Source organism: Pleurodeles waltl, chromosome 11 (genome assembly GCF_031143425.1).
Source record: "Pleurodeles waltl isolate 20211129_DDA chromosome 11, aPleWal1.hap1.20221129, whole genome shotgun sequence".
NCBI classification, from domain to species: Eukaryota; Metazoa; Chordata; class Amphibia; order Caudata; family Salamandridae; genus Pleurodeles; species Pleurodeles waltl.
Window position 1 is genome coordinate 881,579,451 of NC_090450.1, and position 14,899 is coordinate 881,594,349.

The 14,899-nt window shown below is 42.7% G+C and overlaps 1 protein-coding gene across 1 annotated transcript in view; it reads left to right on the forward strand.

Moving 5' to 3' along the window:
• Nucleotides 1-1,130: 1,130 nt before the first annotated feature.
• Nucleotides 1,131-14,899, forward strand: part of SVOP (SV2 related protein) — a 305,181-nt gene continuing 291,412 nt past the window's right edge. The window contains exon 1 of the mRNA XM_069214772.1: nt 1,131-1,402. Coding sequence (XP_069070873.1) covers nt 1,368-1,402 — 35 coding nt within the window. The 5' untranslated portion in view covers nt 1,131-1,367. The remainder of the gene's footprint in view (nt 1,403-14,899) is intronic.

The following is a 14,899-nucleotide window of genomic DNA, read 5'->3' on the forward strand; positions in this document are numbered from 1 at the left end:
TTTCCATCTTGTGAAACACATTCAAGCTGTATGCTAAAGTCAGAGCCACTGGAATTTGCAGCTGCACCTTTTTCGCATAATTAAGTATTTGCTGCATTTGTTACATAAACTATCATCTGCTGCATAATCTGTAGATTTTAACCCCGCCCCCCCCCAAAAAAAAATTGGTTTTAGATCAAGCGATCAAAAGTTACTAAAAACGTGGATATGTATTTGTGCACGTTGGAGGACACTTTGCAAAGGTTAACTGTTCATTTTTCTGCTGCTTATTTATGTATTTAGTTGTTAAACTGTTACTAATAAAGTGAATATTTGCCCAGACAGTATTGCCACCTGTAAACATTACAAAATAATGCAGTAATACTTTAAAAAAATGTGCCACATTATGCTGTATAATTTCTGCTATTTTGTTGTATAGCACTCACCCGGAAACCTTTGCCACTATTTGCAAATGTAACCATACCAATCATGGTTCGGCAACCCCTCTGTTGCCATACATGAGAATTACAAATTACAGTTTGATACATCTCCGTCCTGTTTTATTTGTACCCCTTGTTTGTTCTCTCCTACTAAGTTAAAATCCCGATAAAAATTTCTTAATTGACCTATCCATCCATTTTTTTCCGCAGACGTGTCATACATCTACGCATTTTTGTCAATGAACAGGCTTTGTCCAAGAAAACAGAGCACAATATCTCACGTGACACTGGGAATACAAACTAGTGGCTGGTTTACTGCCTTGCCGTTTCTTATATTCTTTTAATTACGAAGGCTTTCAATGCGTCGTGAGAATGATAGGTGGAGCTGTCTCCAATTGTTAACTCGGTGACCATCTTTAAATGTGCACATTTCCAAGCGTACTGAGTAATATTTGCAGGAAAAAGCCATTTTACCTAAATTTAACTGATTAGTTAGTCGATTGTCATCGTGCATTGACTTACGATGACAATGTGAAAACATTAAAAAATAAATATTCTGTATGCAGTTTACTATTATCAATGTAGTAAATGAAACTTATGTGGGATTCTATTTTTATGGAACATTTTGTAATTAAAAATAGTTTTTCTAGTTTGCTCTTGCCGCATGCAACGGGACTATGTTCTATTTTAAGGTTTCTGTCGCAGGAGTTCATACAGAGGAAGAGGAGCACAACGAACAGGTCCATCTTGGACATAAAAAGAGGACTGACTTCTGAACTGAAAGAAAAGACAGCCTGCGGGTGTGTGACTCGCTTCCGAGTGCAGGATCTGCTGCTCATTTCAGGCTGGGAGCTGTCCAGCGCCCACAGCTCCTGAATGCCTGAGTGCGGAGCAGTCTGTACAATGTAACAGCGATGAGCGCCGGAGAGCACCCGAAGCAGCACGGCCATGGAGGATGATTTATTTCAACTCAGGCATCTGCCGTAAGTCTCACCACAGCCAGCAGGCGCAAAACTCCATCTGTATTCTGAAAATAACTGTTTTTACCCGAGCGGATTCGTGGGATGTTTCCGAGGCCACGGAAAGCAGCAGACTCCTTCAAGAGCTGCCTGTGAACCCTAAGCCGGGTGTTTGCACGCTCTGCAGCATTGCTGCAGCCGAGCTACCTTCCAGAGGCATCCTTGGCAATATTTAATGTGCTAAACTTTACGTATGAATATGTTTACGTGGCTGAACCAGCAGAAGTTTACCTGTAAATTGTAACACATAACATTATTTGCTTGGGACGCTCTGTGAAATGCAGAATTGTTTTTTCACACCATCCTAACGTGTAGTGGAGTAGTGTGCATCGCGCTACAAGAAGACGTTTCTGACTGCTTTTGTGTTCTTGTCATCAAAACTAGGGTAGCACTTAATCTATGCCAATGTGCATGCAGTATTTCCGAGTTGCCCTTTCAGATAAACACTGAGGCACACACACACTGGTGTGCCCCTATCAGTGCACCTATACGCTTAACGTATTTACACATGTGCATAAAAGTCTGTGTGTGCTAAGGGTGCCTATACATGCATGTATGCCTGCACAGCCAACAAACTTGTGTACAATTGTGTGTTTTGATCTATCTATCGATTGATTGATCTATCTATCTATCTATCTCTATCTATCTATGTTTAGATTTATTAGCATAAACTCACACCCTTATATCTGCTTATATATGGATCTCTCTGTATAAGAATGAGCGTGTGTTATGATATAGTGCTTATTTACTCAGTGCTTTACATTACTATTGTGTAACAGAGGGAAGAAGGGAGTAAGGACAGATACTAAGTGATGGGAAAGAGATGGAGAGAGATGGAAATGAGGGGCTAAGAGTAAGAAAGGCAGTCATGCAAGCCCAATGAGGAAGGGGCCTTGTGGATTTCGTGGTTTTCTCTAAAGAGGGAAGAGAAACAGTGCATTGTGAGCAGCTGTTCTTGGGCGTCTGTCCAGCACTAGGAAGGGGGAGCACGAGATGATTTGGGAAGAGAATGCAGGAGAGGGCATGAAGCAGGAGACGTAAGGAGGTGCAATATGCGGGTCGTAGCACACTGTTCCAGAGATACTAATGCAGGCCAGGAAGATCTTCTGAGAGTCATGAAACGCCCCCCTCTCCACTCCTCAGACTGTCTATGCAGCCAAACATTTGATGCATCCTCTCTATAACGGATACATTTACCTGTTTCCAAAGCTGAAAAGGGAGTAGGAGCAAAGACAAGTTTGAGGACTCCTCATCTCAACAGGTGCTCAGTGAGGGCCGCACGGGTAGAGAAGGTTCAGTCCACAAAGAGCTGGAGGCTAGGTCAAGAACCTCCACATAGGCTGCCTAGATGGTTGCTCTGATGAAGCTCCTGTGCTTTGATGCTGTCGAAGGATGCCACCTGCATTTGGAATGTGCCCAGGTGGCCTAAGGGACACAGGAAGGAGAAGCATTCCCGTTTTGCTCCAAGGTTTCTGGGGTAGACAGATTTACAGTACTTTGACCTCAGGATTAGTGGGCATTTGGCACACTGGAGAAATAGCCCAACTTTCAAGTACCACACATTGTAATGCACCATATTTTGCTGACTTGAGAAGCGATACAGGTCCCATTCAAATGAAGTGGTCCTTAAATGACGATTGTGCGTTGTGTTTCTAGGTTGTCTCTTGTGAAGTATTGCTTTTCCTATGATGTATCAAGTTTCATCGTATGTCGTGTTCAGAAAATACAACTATGCTACCCTCTCAACAGATTTAGGTTGCCACAGCCAAGTTAGCTGCTTTATCCCCCCAACAGACATGCAGTCTGCTCTGAATACGCGTCTTCGTTTGCGAAAAGCTGCATTGACTTAGTGCAGGGTGTCTCCCAACTTCTCTTATAAGTGGATTTCTGTAGAATCCGAACACAAATTCCAAGCAACACCATATTATGTGTGTTTTCCAGGGTGGTAAGGTTCCGGTCTTGATAGCCTTTCATTGTCAGATTGAACGAATGGTTAGAACTGATCATGGTGTCAGCTTCGCATGGTCACCGGTGACCTAGAGGCAGTAGGCCAGAAAGAAACTTGACGTTCTTCAAGACATTATGGGGTTTCTGTCAGACCGTAGTGCTGGGCAGAGTCAGAAAAGTTGGTATGTTCTTCCAATTACTGTAGGGAATTGGTAAGTGCAAAGCAAATGTTACGCATCTGAAAAGCAGTGGCGACGGGGCAGAATCAGAAAGGGCTCTGTGATGAAAAGAAGAAACGGGAGGCAGTGTGGCCTAGGGGGCTGGAGTCAGACCCACGTAGTTGTGCATGGAAATCCAGGGTTTCAGGACTTGGGGGAGCTTTTGAAAGACAAGAAGCACTGAAGCAGTCGGCCAAACTACGCCTGTTGGAAACTATTGAAGTCCCTGGGTATTATGGGATATATGCCAGTCATTAGGGATCAGGCAGTTTCAAATATGCCGTTGGTGTGTTTGTAAAAGGAGACAACATTTCAACACACAATGGGTCTCCGGATGCTCAGGCCAGAATCAAACAGAGTACGCCTGTTGAACGAATTCAGTGTATTATGAGACCTATGCAGGTCAGTAGGGCTGGGGCAGAGTCGAGCACAAATGGATCTGCGGACAATGTGAGAGATTGTGTTAAATATACATATATATTTACAACTTTTCAACGTGCCTTTTTTAATTACTATAAATAGTTATTTAGGATAAAAGAAATACGTTTTCATGACCGTAGGCACAATACGTAATATGTCAAATATAGGAAACGTGCTACATTGAATTTACAAAATAAAAGTAAATTGTACATAGGCATTTTTTTCCTCAAACATGTTGAAGGTTTTTGACACTCTCTTGTCAAGGGAAGTTATAAATCTGTTTATAGGTTGGCAATGTGGAGGGAACATCTGAATACATTAACTTGATATTGTGAACAGTTTGCTCGGCGAGGGAACAATATTGTCCCAGAGAAGAAACAAAAAAGTAAAAACAAAGTGTACATTTGTGCATTTCAGTTGGGATACATATAAAAGCGTATACGTACATCTGGAAATCAGTGACAGTCATAAATTCGTAGGAGCGTCCCTGAAATAGTTTGAGAATTCCTGAAAAAGCAGACAATTATTGAAGTGCTGCGCCTTAGTGGAGCTACAATGAAGATAACCGAGTGCATCAAGAAGGTTCACAAGTTTATTTTTAGGTCTGGCTTGACAGTGCATCTGTCACTCTACCTACTGTATGTGATCAACCGAAAAATACCTTTAAGAAGCGCTACTGGGAGTGGGGCATGGACTCTGCCCACATGTTAATATGTTTGAGCACAGATTTTGATTGGAGAGAAGTTGTACACTTCTGTTGAAAAAAAATGCTTGTATTGCACATTTTGCCTTGTGGGAAAGCATAGGAATAACAAACACTGCAGGACTGATTTGGTTATGATGACATTGATCACAGCTGTAGGCCTGATATGTGTATCATGAAATGCGATGACAAAGGCAGTAGCCCTGACTTATTTATTGTTAAAATCATATGTTAAAAGCCAGTAAATCTGTAAAGCTGGATTTCCATTGCACTGCGCTGTGTTAAAGCTTGTAGATTGGTATTTTGTTACAGCATATTTCAGAGATTACCATACCAGGCTAGGGCTTTAGGATCGGTTACCCCGTGACAAACCCGAGGGGTAGAGGGTTTATCCCCTTCGAGAATGGTTGTTATGCCAGTTTAGGAAGGGACCTATGTTGTGTTGCTAACTGTAAGCTTGTACATATTTGTAATGTTATGACTACTGAGAGGGATGCTTTGGTTCTGCCCAAATTCTTATTCCCTCGAGTACAGATTGTCGTACTCTGTGTTAAATCTTGCAGACAGATATTTTGTTACGGACATTCTCACCGATTACCATAGCAGGCAAGGGATTCATTATTGCTTTTCTGCTATGACAATTGCTCAGGGTAGATGATTTGTATTTTGAGAATCAGTTATGCCCCTTTAGGAAGGATTGCATATTGTTTTGACAACTGTACTTGTGTGCATATTTAACATTTTCTGATTGTGTACCTGGAGGTTGCTTTCTGGGAAAGCTTATGCAAAATCCATTATATCTAATTTGGTTGTGGTGTAATGTCAGTGATAAAGGTTAGAGGCCTGATTGGTTCTTTGTGAAAATGTATGTAAGATGCTGTAGGTTTGATCTGTTTATTATATAAAGTTATTACAAAGAAAGTAAGTCTGACCAATTCATTGTGAAAATCATTTGCTAACAGCAATAGGTCTTTAATCCTGGATTGTTAATACATTATGTTAAAGGCTGTAGCCAGATATTTTTTATATTCAGTCTCACAGATGACTGTATTAGGCAGGGTGTTGCATGGTCCACATTAGGTCTCCATTTTAGATTCACGTTTTTGACTTGACTTTTTTTTCTAATGGTGACTTTGTCACATAGTTTCCTATTAACACAAGGATGTGGTGTGTACACATTTATTCCGAATATGTATTGTCGCCCTGTAGTCTGCACATTCTGTTCTGGGACATACAATCAGTACGCAATGCCTTTGTTTTCCTTTTCTTTGCTCTTTAGGAGACACCCATTTTTGCAAGACAAACCAAAGTGGCTGTTCTGGACCTCTGTCACAGTGTGATACGGAGGGAGCTTTATTATATAAACAGCATCTGTGCTACAGTTGTTGAGGCAAGCAATTCATACCCGCTGTTCACGGAATCGCTGTGAACTGTAACTGAGATGCAGCCCTGCTGACTCCAACCTCCATCCTGTCAAGGAAGAAGGCCTGTGCACTTAGACCTGCCTCCTGATACCTAAGACCAAGGTGTGGTGGTTTTACTATCCAAACTGACTTGGCAGAAGGGTACACCCACTATGCTCTCTTCAGTATAGTATTACATACAGATAGGTGTTAGCCAACATTAGTAACAATTAACGTGGTTTATATTGTTTACCATTCTACCAATGCCGATTACAGTAATACGTCTCATTTTTCTAGTAATTGCAATTCATGTGTTCTATCTAAGAATACAATAATTTCAATAAATGTTTTGAAAATACATTTTCATATTTTTCTTGTGTTAACCTAGGGCATACAAGTGTAACCAAACGAAAGGGTAGATCTGTTTTTACAGATTCCTTTGGAATCAGAGTGTCATGTTTGAAGTTGCAGAGAGAATCTATTATCCTGGTCATTTTGGGCGTTTGGATGTAGCACTGTGAGCTAGCTGAGAGAAACCAACAATTACCGATATATCGTTAGACTAAGTTTCCAAATTCTGGAGTTCTTGTTGTTTACATACACAGTACTACTAACTACATAGGAACCGTATAACAAGGGATTTTAGTGTTGGGTGTTCCCTTTGACAAACATTGAGTTGAGGATATGCAATGTGATAGTTTTTGTAAAACCCTTTTTAGAGCAGTTGTATATTGTTTTTCCAACTGTAAGTTTGTCTATATTTGTACTTTAATGACTACCTGTTTTTTGCCAGCTGATGTGCTTTACAGGGAGCCTCAGTTGGTTATGACAACAAGCCAGTGACGATAGCTATGTAGGCTTAATTGGTTCATTGGGAAACATTATGCCAGATGGCATAGGACTGAGCTGTTTATTATGAAAAGTTATGACAAAGGTAGTTTTTCCGACTTACCTATTGTGAAATGCATTTATTAACGCCAATACATGTTTAAGGATGGATAGATGTTGCTCTGTGTTGAAGGCTTTAGACTGGTATTTTGTTACATGGAATCTCACATATTAATTCAGTAAGCAAGAGTTTTAGTGATGGTTACCTCCTTAAATAAACCATTGTGGTACACAATTTTCACTGTGATGTCCTTGTTAGACCTATGTTGGAGGAGTTGTATATTGTTTTGCCTACTGTAATTTTATACATATTTGTAATTTTGATGATTGTTTGTCTGGTGTCTGGCTGCCTTGTGAAAAAGCTTATGCTTGATATAGTAGGCTAGAGCCAGTGATGGTGAAAAGCCAACGTAAAAGGTTATAGACATGATTGGTGATTTTGTTTATAATGAAAAGCTATGACAGACAGCAGGTCAGAATTACTTGTGAAAACCATGTGTTAATGCTAATAGGCCTTTCAAAGAGGACTTCAATACATTTAGATAAAGATTGTAGTGTAGACAGGTATTCTGTTACATGGAATCTGAGATATTACCATGGTAAACTAGGCATTTGTGATTGGTTAGCCCTTAGGACAAACCCTGGGGGTTAGATTTATGCTTTGAGAGTCCCTGCTATTCTGTTGTAGGGTAGTTGTATACTGTTTTGTGAGCTCTAATTTTGTACACATTTGTAATTTTATGAATGTTTGCTGATGGGTGTTTTGTGACAAAGATTGTGCTCAATAGAGTAGTCCTGAGTTATTTAACATAACAAGTTAATGATAAAGGCTATAGGCTTGATCTGTTCATTGGCAAAAGTTATGTCCAATGTCATAGTTCTGATCTGTTTATTATGAAAGGTTATGCCAAAGTCAGTAGGCCTGGCCTATTCATTGTTAAAAATGTATATTAAAGCGAATAGGCCTTTACTGGTGGATTATTATTACACTGTGTTAAAGCCTGTCGACAGGTATATATTGCTGTAATTGACCAGTGGTCTGGTGTTTCTTACCTTTCTGACAAAACTCTGGCGGTAGAAGATTTACATTGTAAACATCCGTGTTAGACCATCTTAAGAGGGGCTATATTTTGTTTTGACAATCTAATTGTTTTACATATTCCTAACGTTATGATTGTATATTTGATGGTTACCTCGTAGGAATGACTGTACTCAGTATAGTAGGCTTGATCTTGTTATGGTGACAAGCCAGTGATAAATGGTGCAGGCCTGATTGGTACATTAGGAAAGGTTATGTCAGATGTCATAGACTGACCTGTTTATAATGAAGAATTATAAAAAAAGGCAAAAGGCTTACCTTATTTATTGTGAAAATCATGTTCAAATCATATTCTTTTCAGGGTTGATTGATATCACACCGTGCTAATGTCTTTACACAGGCATTGTGTAACAGGTTACTGTAGTAAGCAAGGATTTTGGTGTTAGTTGCATTTTTTGACAATCACTCAGGGAACAAGATGTGCACTGGGATAATTGTTGCTAAACCACCTTAGGAGGGCCTGACAGGTGTAGTTGCCTGCCAAGCCATTTTAATAAAGATTAAAAAGGCTACCTACTTATAAATACATAGAGGCTCGTTAGGTCAGCCCTCTCCTGTCTAATCAAGTACCCTACGCATTCTGCTGTCCTCAGTGACAGCATACGGCATGTGGCAATGAGTTAACCGTTTCTACCACTGGCTTTATTGCCCTGTGAGGAACAGCAGTTTACCTGATCATATGTACACATCCGTCTGAAAATGAGTGTGCCTTAGTGTCTGGCGTGATGGACAATCCTTTCATTTTAATTTTGTACTTTTATGCATCTACTTTTCTTCTCTAATTTTTTCAGAGTGTCCCCAGACAGTCCTACTAGGCCACTCACTTGCTGACCACTTCAAATGTAGTTTGCTCCATACACCATTTTTAACCTGGGCAGGCATATTGAGATGGTATTTTCCAAAGTGTATAATTGTTTTAGTGTTTCAAGATGAGCACCATGTTTAGAAGCATTATGTTGGCCAACATGACTCAGTAGAACAGTGATACACTATGGGCGTTAGTGATAACCTATACTGTTTAGCATTTGAAGATGCCTGAGTAGTGTAGGTTTTACTGAGCAACTATCTTGGAATGGTATGGAGCATAGTATATCATTGTTTTTACTGCTCCAAGCTGACTAACACATTGCTTTTAAAATGCAGATATGTTGGAACTTTAAAAATAATTATATAGTATGTACAATAGCATCGCTAGAGTGCTACCCATTGGTATGTTTATTTTATTTTTGTATTGAAATCCTATGAATGCCAAGCTTAGATGATGGCATATTTTCATTTTTCTGTTTTATTTGTTTAATCTATGTTCCATATACTTGTGTGAGTTTGTGTGTCTGTTTTATTGTGGATCGGTAAGTGAGAGAATGCACAAATGAGTCAGAGGGTGGATGACTGGATTTATGAATGCAAGGAATGTCTGACGGAGTGAATATTTATTTAATGAATTATTGAGTACCAAAACTCAATGTCACTTTCAGGTGTAAACCAGACCTATTGGTATTGCCAGTGCTTGTTTCATGTTATGTCACTTTGTGATGCATCTGACGCACTGATGTTGCAGAAAAACCCAGAGTGATTAAGTTAAGATCTGTAATTCATATATTGGGCATGCAAAGACACGACAGTTGCTACGTTAGCATGAATAAATAATTTGTAACCCGCAGAGCTTTTTCCAAAGCTTCAACCAGTGGTGGTGTAAAAATAAGGGAGAGGGAAAGAAAAATAGAAGACAAGAGACTGATGCTAAGGGTTAGCCCAAAGCACAGTCCACTGCCTGCATGGGAGGGCAGTGGGGCTGACGGGGAATAGTGTGCTTTTCTGTGGTAAGTATAATGAATTTAGTGCGCAAAAGCAAAGGATATTGGAATACTTATACTTCACTGTAGAAAATGAAATATATAATCTCACAAGATCTGGCTGATATCATTGGTTTTCATGTAATCAACCTACCTTGACTAATTTACATTAGCTTACCTTGTGTACCAGAAAATATTCGTTCTGCACACAATTACTTGCACAACAAACACTTTCATGACTATCAAAGTAAATGCATTATTTTTTGTTTCACATGATATTGTATTTTTTCGACATTTAGAATGTGTGTCAGGATTCGTCTTTTCACATCGTATTAGTTCATTCTTCAGTAGGTGGTGTACAACAGCTTAGTGTGAGGGATTTTTCTTTTTTTCTCACCAATGTTGCCTTGTATTTCATCAATATGTCTTTGGATGTCTCTAGGTTCAAAGAAGGATGAACAATTGCCGTGTCTTAGTGTTGGAGTTTAGTGTTTTTAGCTTTGACTCACAGTGGTTGTAGTCCCCTGCGTACCAAAAATGATGGCATGGCGTCAGAGAGAAGGTCTAGTTGGTATTGACGTGCCCAAGTACAGTGGGAAACCCAGCAGCAACAGAATCTGCAGCCTTCGGACTCCAATATTAGATGAAAGTACCCAATAAGATAACTCAAAATCGTAACAGCAGTTATCGCTCTCACTTTCTTGCCCTGTCAGGCACTTAAAAAAAAACTTCTTTTAATTTTGTATATGTTGCGATCTAGGCCTGCAAATTAGGCCTTGAGTGTGTGCAAGAAACTGGGTTATTGGTTGAGGGGAGTGGGAGCCCCACTCAGGCAATAACCACAATCCCTGTCAGGGTGAACAACAAAAGTCACTAAGTTAACGTGTGCTTAAATTTCTGGTAGCTTGGAACAAAAACAGTCAGTCTTAACTTAGAGGCAATGTGTAAAGTATTTATGTTGCACACAACCAGTAATAAAGTGAAAACGCAACACAATAAAAATCCTAAACCGATGTGGAAAGTAGAATAAAAGGACACCAGAAAAACAAAAGTCTAATCAGTAAAACAGAAGATAATGAAAATTAAATGTGTAAGTAAAAATAGTGCTAAGAAGCAGATAGCTCAAACTCAGTGGCAAGCCGGTGAATATAGGAGGGAGGGGGATGGGACACACATGCACACTCACACTCATTCACACACACATGAACGCACGCACACACGCACGCACATACACATCCATTCACAGCACTCGTTATCAAATACTGCAAACATACACACACACACCAAACATTCATTTTAAAAACACGCACACTTACATTCAGCTGTACCTCAGAGGTCCCAGGAGGGTTGGGACTTCTCCCTTCCCTCACTGGCTGACCTTAGGTTAGCCAGTGAGGGAAGGCAGCAATCCCAACTTCGTCATAGAGTGGGATGGGGTCAGTGAGACTTCTGACCCCACCCCACTCTGTGACGAGGTGTCACTGATTGACACTCGCCCTGGGCGCTTCAGGGCTTAAACCTGAAGCGCCCAGGTTGGAGTTAATGGGTGACGCTTCCTCTCATCACCGAGGGGGAGGGCCTAGAGACACCTTTGCTGAGCAGAGAAGGTCACGCCCATAGGAGCTGTTGCCTCTTCAGCCCAGCAAAGTTCAGCTCAGGCAGCCGGGAGCCAACCGTGATGGAGCGCAGGCCGGGCACAAAACCTAGTTTAGTTCTTTGGGAGTTGTGCCGTATTTCCTTGGTGTGATGTCTGTACGGCATTGCTTTGTGAGGCTTCATATTGCTCTGCATTAGTCCTGATGAAGCTCTCAGCTGTGCAGCAAGGGTTGATGGGGTTTGCATTGCTCAGTGTCAGTTCTGTTGAAGCTTTCAGCTTTGCGGTGTAGTTTTGCGGGGCTTTGCGTTGCTCATGTTGGTTCTGATGAAGCTCTCAGCTGTGTGTCGAGGCTTTGTGTCACTTGACATCGGTTCTGATGCTGTGCAGCAAGGCTTTGCAGGGCTTCGTGTCACTTTTCATAGGATTTGATGGATGCTTCAGTCAGGCAAGGAGGAGTTCTCTCTAATGCCAGCCAAGGGTCAGGACCTAGAGGTTTCCTGTTGGGGATCAGGACTCACTCCAGCAGCGGCCAGCAGCATAGCTCAGGCAGGTCCAGGAAGTTCCAGTTGCAGCCGGTCAGCTAGACAGATACAGGGAAGCCTCTGAAGCTTGTTGTGTCCCTTTAGCTCACACAGGAGGTACCTTTAACCCCTTCTGTGCCTTGGACGAGGTGACCTCGTCCAAGGCTACAGTTCCCGTGTGTCTTGGACGAGGTCACCTCGTCCAAAGCACGGGAACTTGGGGGAGCGCTAGCGCGCCCCCCCTGTGCACCCCCCTCCCCACCCCCAAGGCGGTGATGGAAGGGGAAGACCTTCCCCTTCCACCCCCGACCCCCCCCACCCACCCTGTGACGTCAGCGCGCGAGCGCGCGCTGATTTGTCACAGGGACCTCCCCCATCGCGCTGGAAGCTCTCTTTCAATCACGTGGGGGAGGCCCGGAGGGGCTTCAAAGGGAAGGAAATGTATTTCCTTCCCTTTGAAGTCTCTCCCAGGGTTTCAAATGCCGATTGCTTGCAAACATTTTTTTGAAGAAAGTGACAAAAGGGAGCGACCCCTTGGGCAAGGGTCGCTCCCAGGAGGGGGCATTTTTCGGGAAGGCCTTTTCTGCCCCCCCCGGGGGCAGAAACCTCTAGGCACCAGGGATCTTTTTTTTTTTTTTTTTTTTAATGTTTTTTTTTTTTTAGGTGGGGAGCGACCCCTTAGGCAAGGGTCACTCCCCTAGGGGGCAAATTATATTTAGGCCATTTCTGCCCCCCTTGGGGGCAGATTGGCCTATTTTGATGGGGGGCAGAAACCACTAGACACCAGGGAGTTTTTTTTCTTTGCGTGAATTTCACGCAAGGGGAGCGACCCCTTAGGCAAGGGTCGCTCCCTGGCGGGGTGGGGAGGGGGGGAAATTATTTTAGGCCATTTCTGCCCCCCCCTGGGGGCAGATCGGCCTATTATTAGGCGGCAGGGCAATTCTTTTTTTTGTGTTTGTTTTTTTTTTTTAGAGGTGGGGAGCGACCCATTAGGCAAGGGTCGCTCCCCTGGGGGGCAAATTGTATTTAGATCATTTCTGCCCCCGTTGGGGGCAGATTGGCCGATTTTAGGTCAATCTGCCCCCAAGGGGGCAGAAACCACTAGGCACTGGGGATTTGTTTTTTGGCGCCAATGTCACGCAGGAGGAGCGACCCCGTAGGCAAGGGTCGCTCCCGGGGGGGGGGGGATGGGGGTTGGGGGGGGCAAATTTATTTTAGGCCATTTCGGCCCCCCCTGGGGGCAGATCGGCCTATTATTAGGGGCCGGCTGAGCTAGAGGCCAAAATCCACAGGTAGGCACTTTGCAAAAAACACCTCTGTTTTCTGTGAAAAAATATGTTGTGTCCACGTTGTGTTTTGGGCCATTTCCTTTCGTGGGCGCTAGGCCTACCCACACAAGTGAGGTATCATTTTTATCGGGAGACTTGGGGGAATGCTGGGTTGAAGGGAATTTGAGCCTCCTCTCAGATTCCAGAACTTTCTGGCACAGAAATGTGAGGAACATGTGTTTTTTTAGCCAAATTTTGAGGTTTGCAAAGGATTCTGGGTAACAGAACCTGGTCAGAGCCCCACAAGTCACCCCATCTTGGATTCCCCTAGGTCTCTAGTTTTCAGAAATGCACAGGTTTGGTAAGTTTCCCTATGTGCCGGCTGAGCTAGAGGCCAAAATCTACAGGTAGGCACTTTGCAAAAAACAGCTCTGTTTTCTGGCAAAAAATGGGATGTGTCCACGTTGTGCTATGGGGCATTTCCTGTCGCGGGCGCTAGGCCTACCCAGACAAGTGAGGTATCATTTTTATCGGGAGACTTGGGGGAACGCTGGGTGGAAGGAGATTTATGCCTCCTCTCAGATTCCATAACTTTCTGCCTCAGAAATGTGAGAAACATGTGTTTTTTTAGCCAAATTTTGAGGTTTGCAAAGGATTCTGGGTAACAGAACCTGGTCAGAGCCCCACAAGTCACCCCATCTTGGATTCCCCTAGGTCTCTAGTTTTAAAAAATGCACAGGTTTGGTAGGTTTCCCTATGTGCCGGCTGAGCTAGAGGCCAAAATCTATAGGTAGGCACTTTGCAAAAAACATCTCTGATTTCTTTAAAAAAATGGGATGTGTCCACGTTGCGTTTTGGGGCTTTCCTGTCGCGGGCGCTAGGCCTAACCACACAAGTGAGGTATCATTTTTATCGGGAGACTTGGGGGACCGCTGGGTGGAAGGACATTTGTGGCTCCTCTCAGATTCCAGAACTTTCTGCCACAGAAATGTGAGGAACATGTGTTTTTTTAGCCAAATTATGAGGTTTGCAAAGGATTCTGGGTAACAGAACCTGGTCAGAGCCCCACAAGTCACCCCATCTTGGATTCCCCTAGGTCTCTAGTTTTCAAAACTGCACAGGTTTGGTAGGTTTCCCTAGGTGCCGGCTGAGCTAGAGGCCAAAATCAACAGGTAGGCACTTTGCAAAAAACAGCTCTGTTTTCTTTCAAAAAATGGGATGTGTCCACGTTGCGTTTTGGGGCATTTCCTGTCGCGGGCGCTAGGCCTACCCACACAAGTGAGGTATCATTTTTATCGGGAGACTTGGGGGAACGCTGGGTGGAAGGAAATTTGTGCCTCCTCTCAGATTCCAGAACTTTCTGCCACAGAAATGTGAGGAACATGTGTTTTTTTAGCCAAATTTGGAGGTTTGCAAAGGATTCTGGGTAACAGAACCTGGTCAGAGCCCCACAAGTCACCCCATCTTGGATTCCCCTAGGTCTCTAGTTTTAAAAAATGCACAGGTTTGGTAGGTTTCCCTAGGTGCCGGCTGAGCTAGAGGCCAAAATCTACAGGTAGGCACTTTGCAAAAAACACCTCTGTTTTCTTTCAAAAAATGGGATG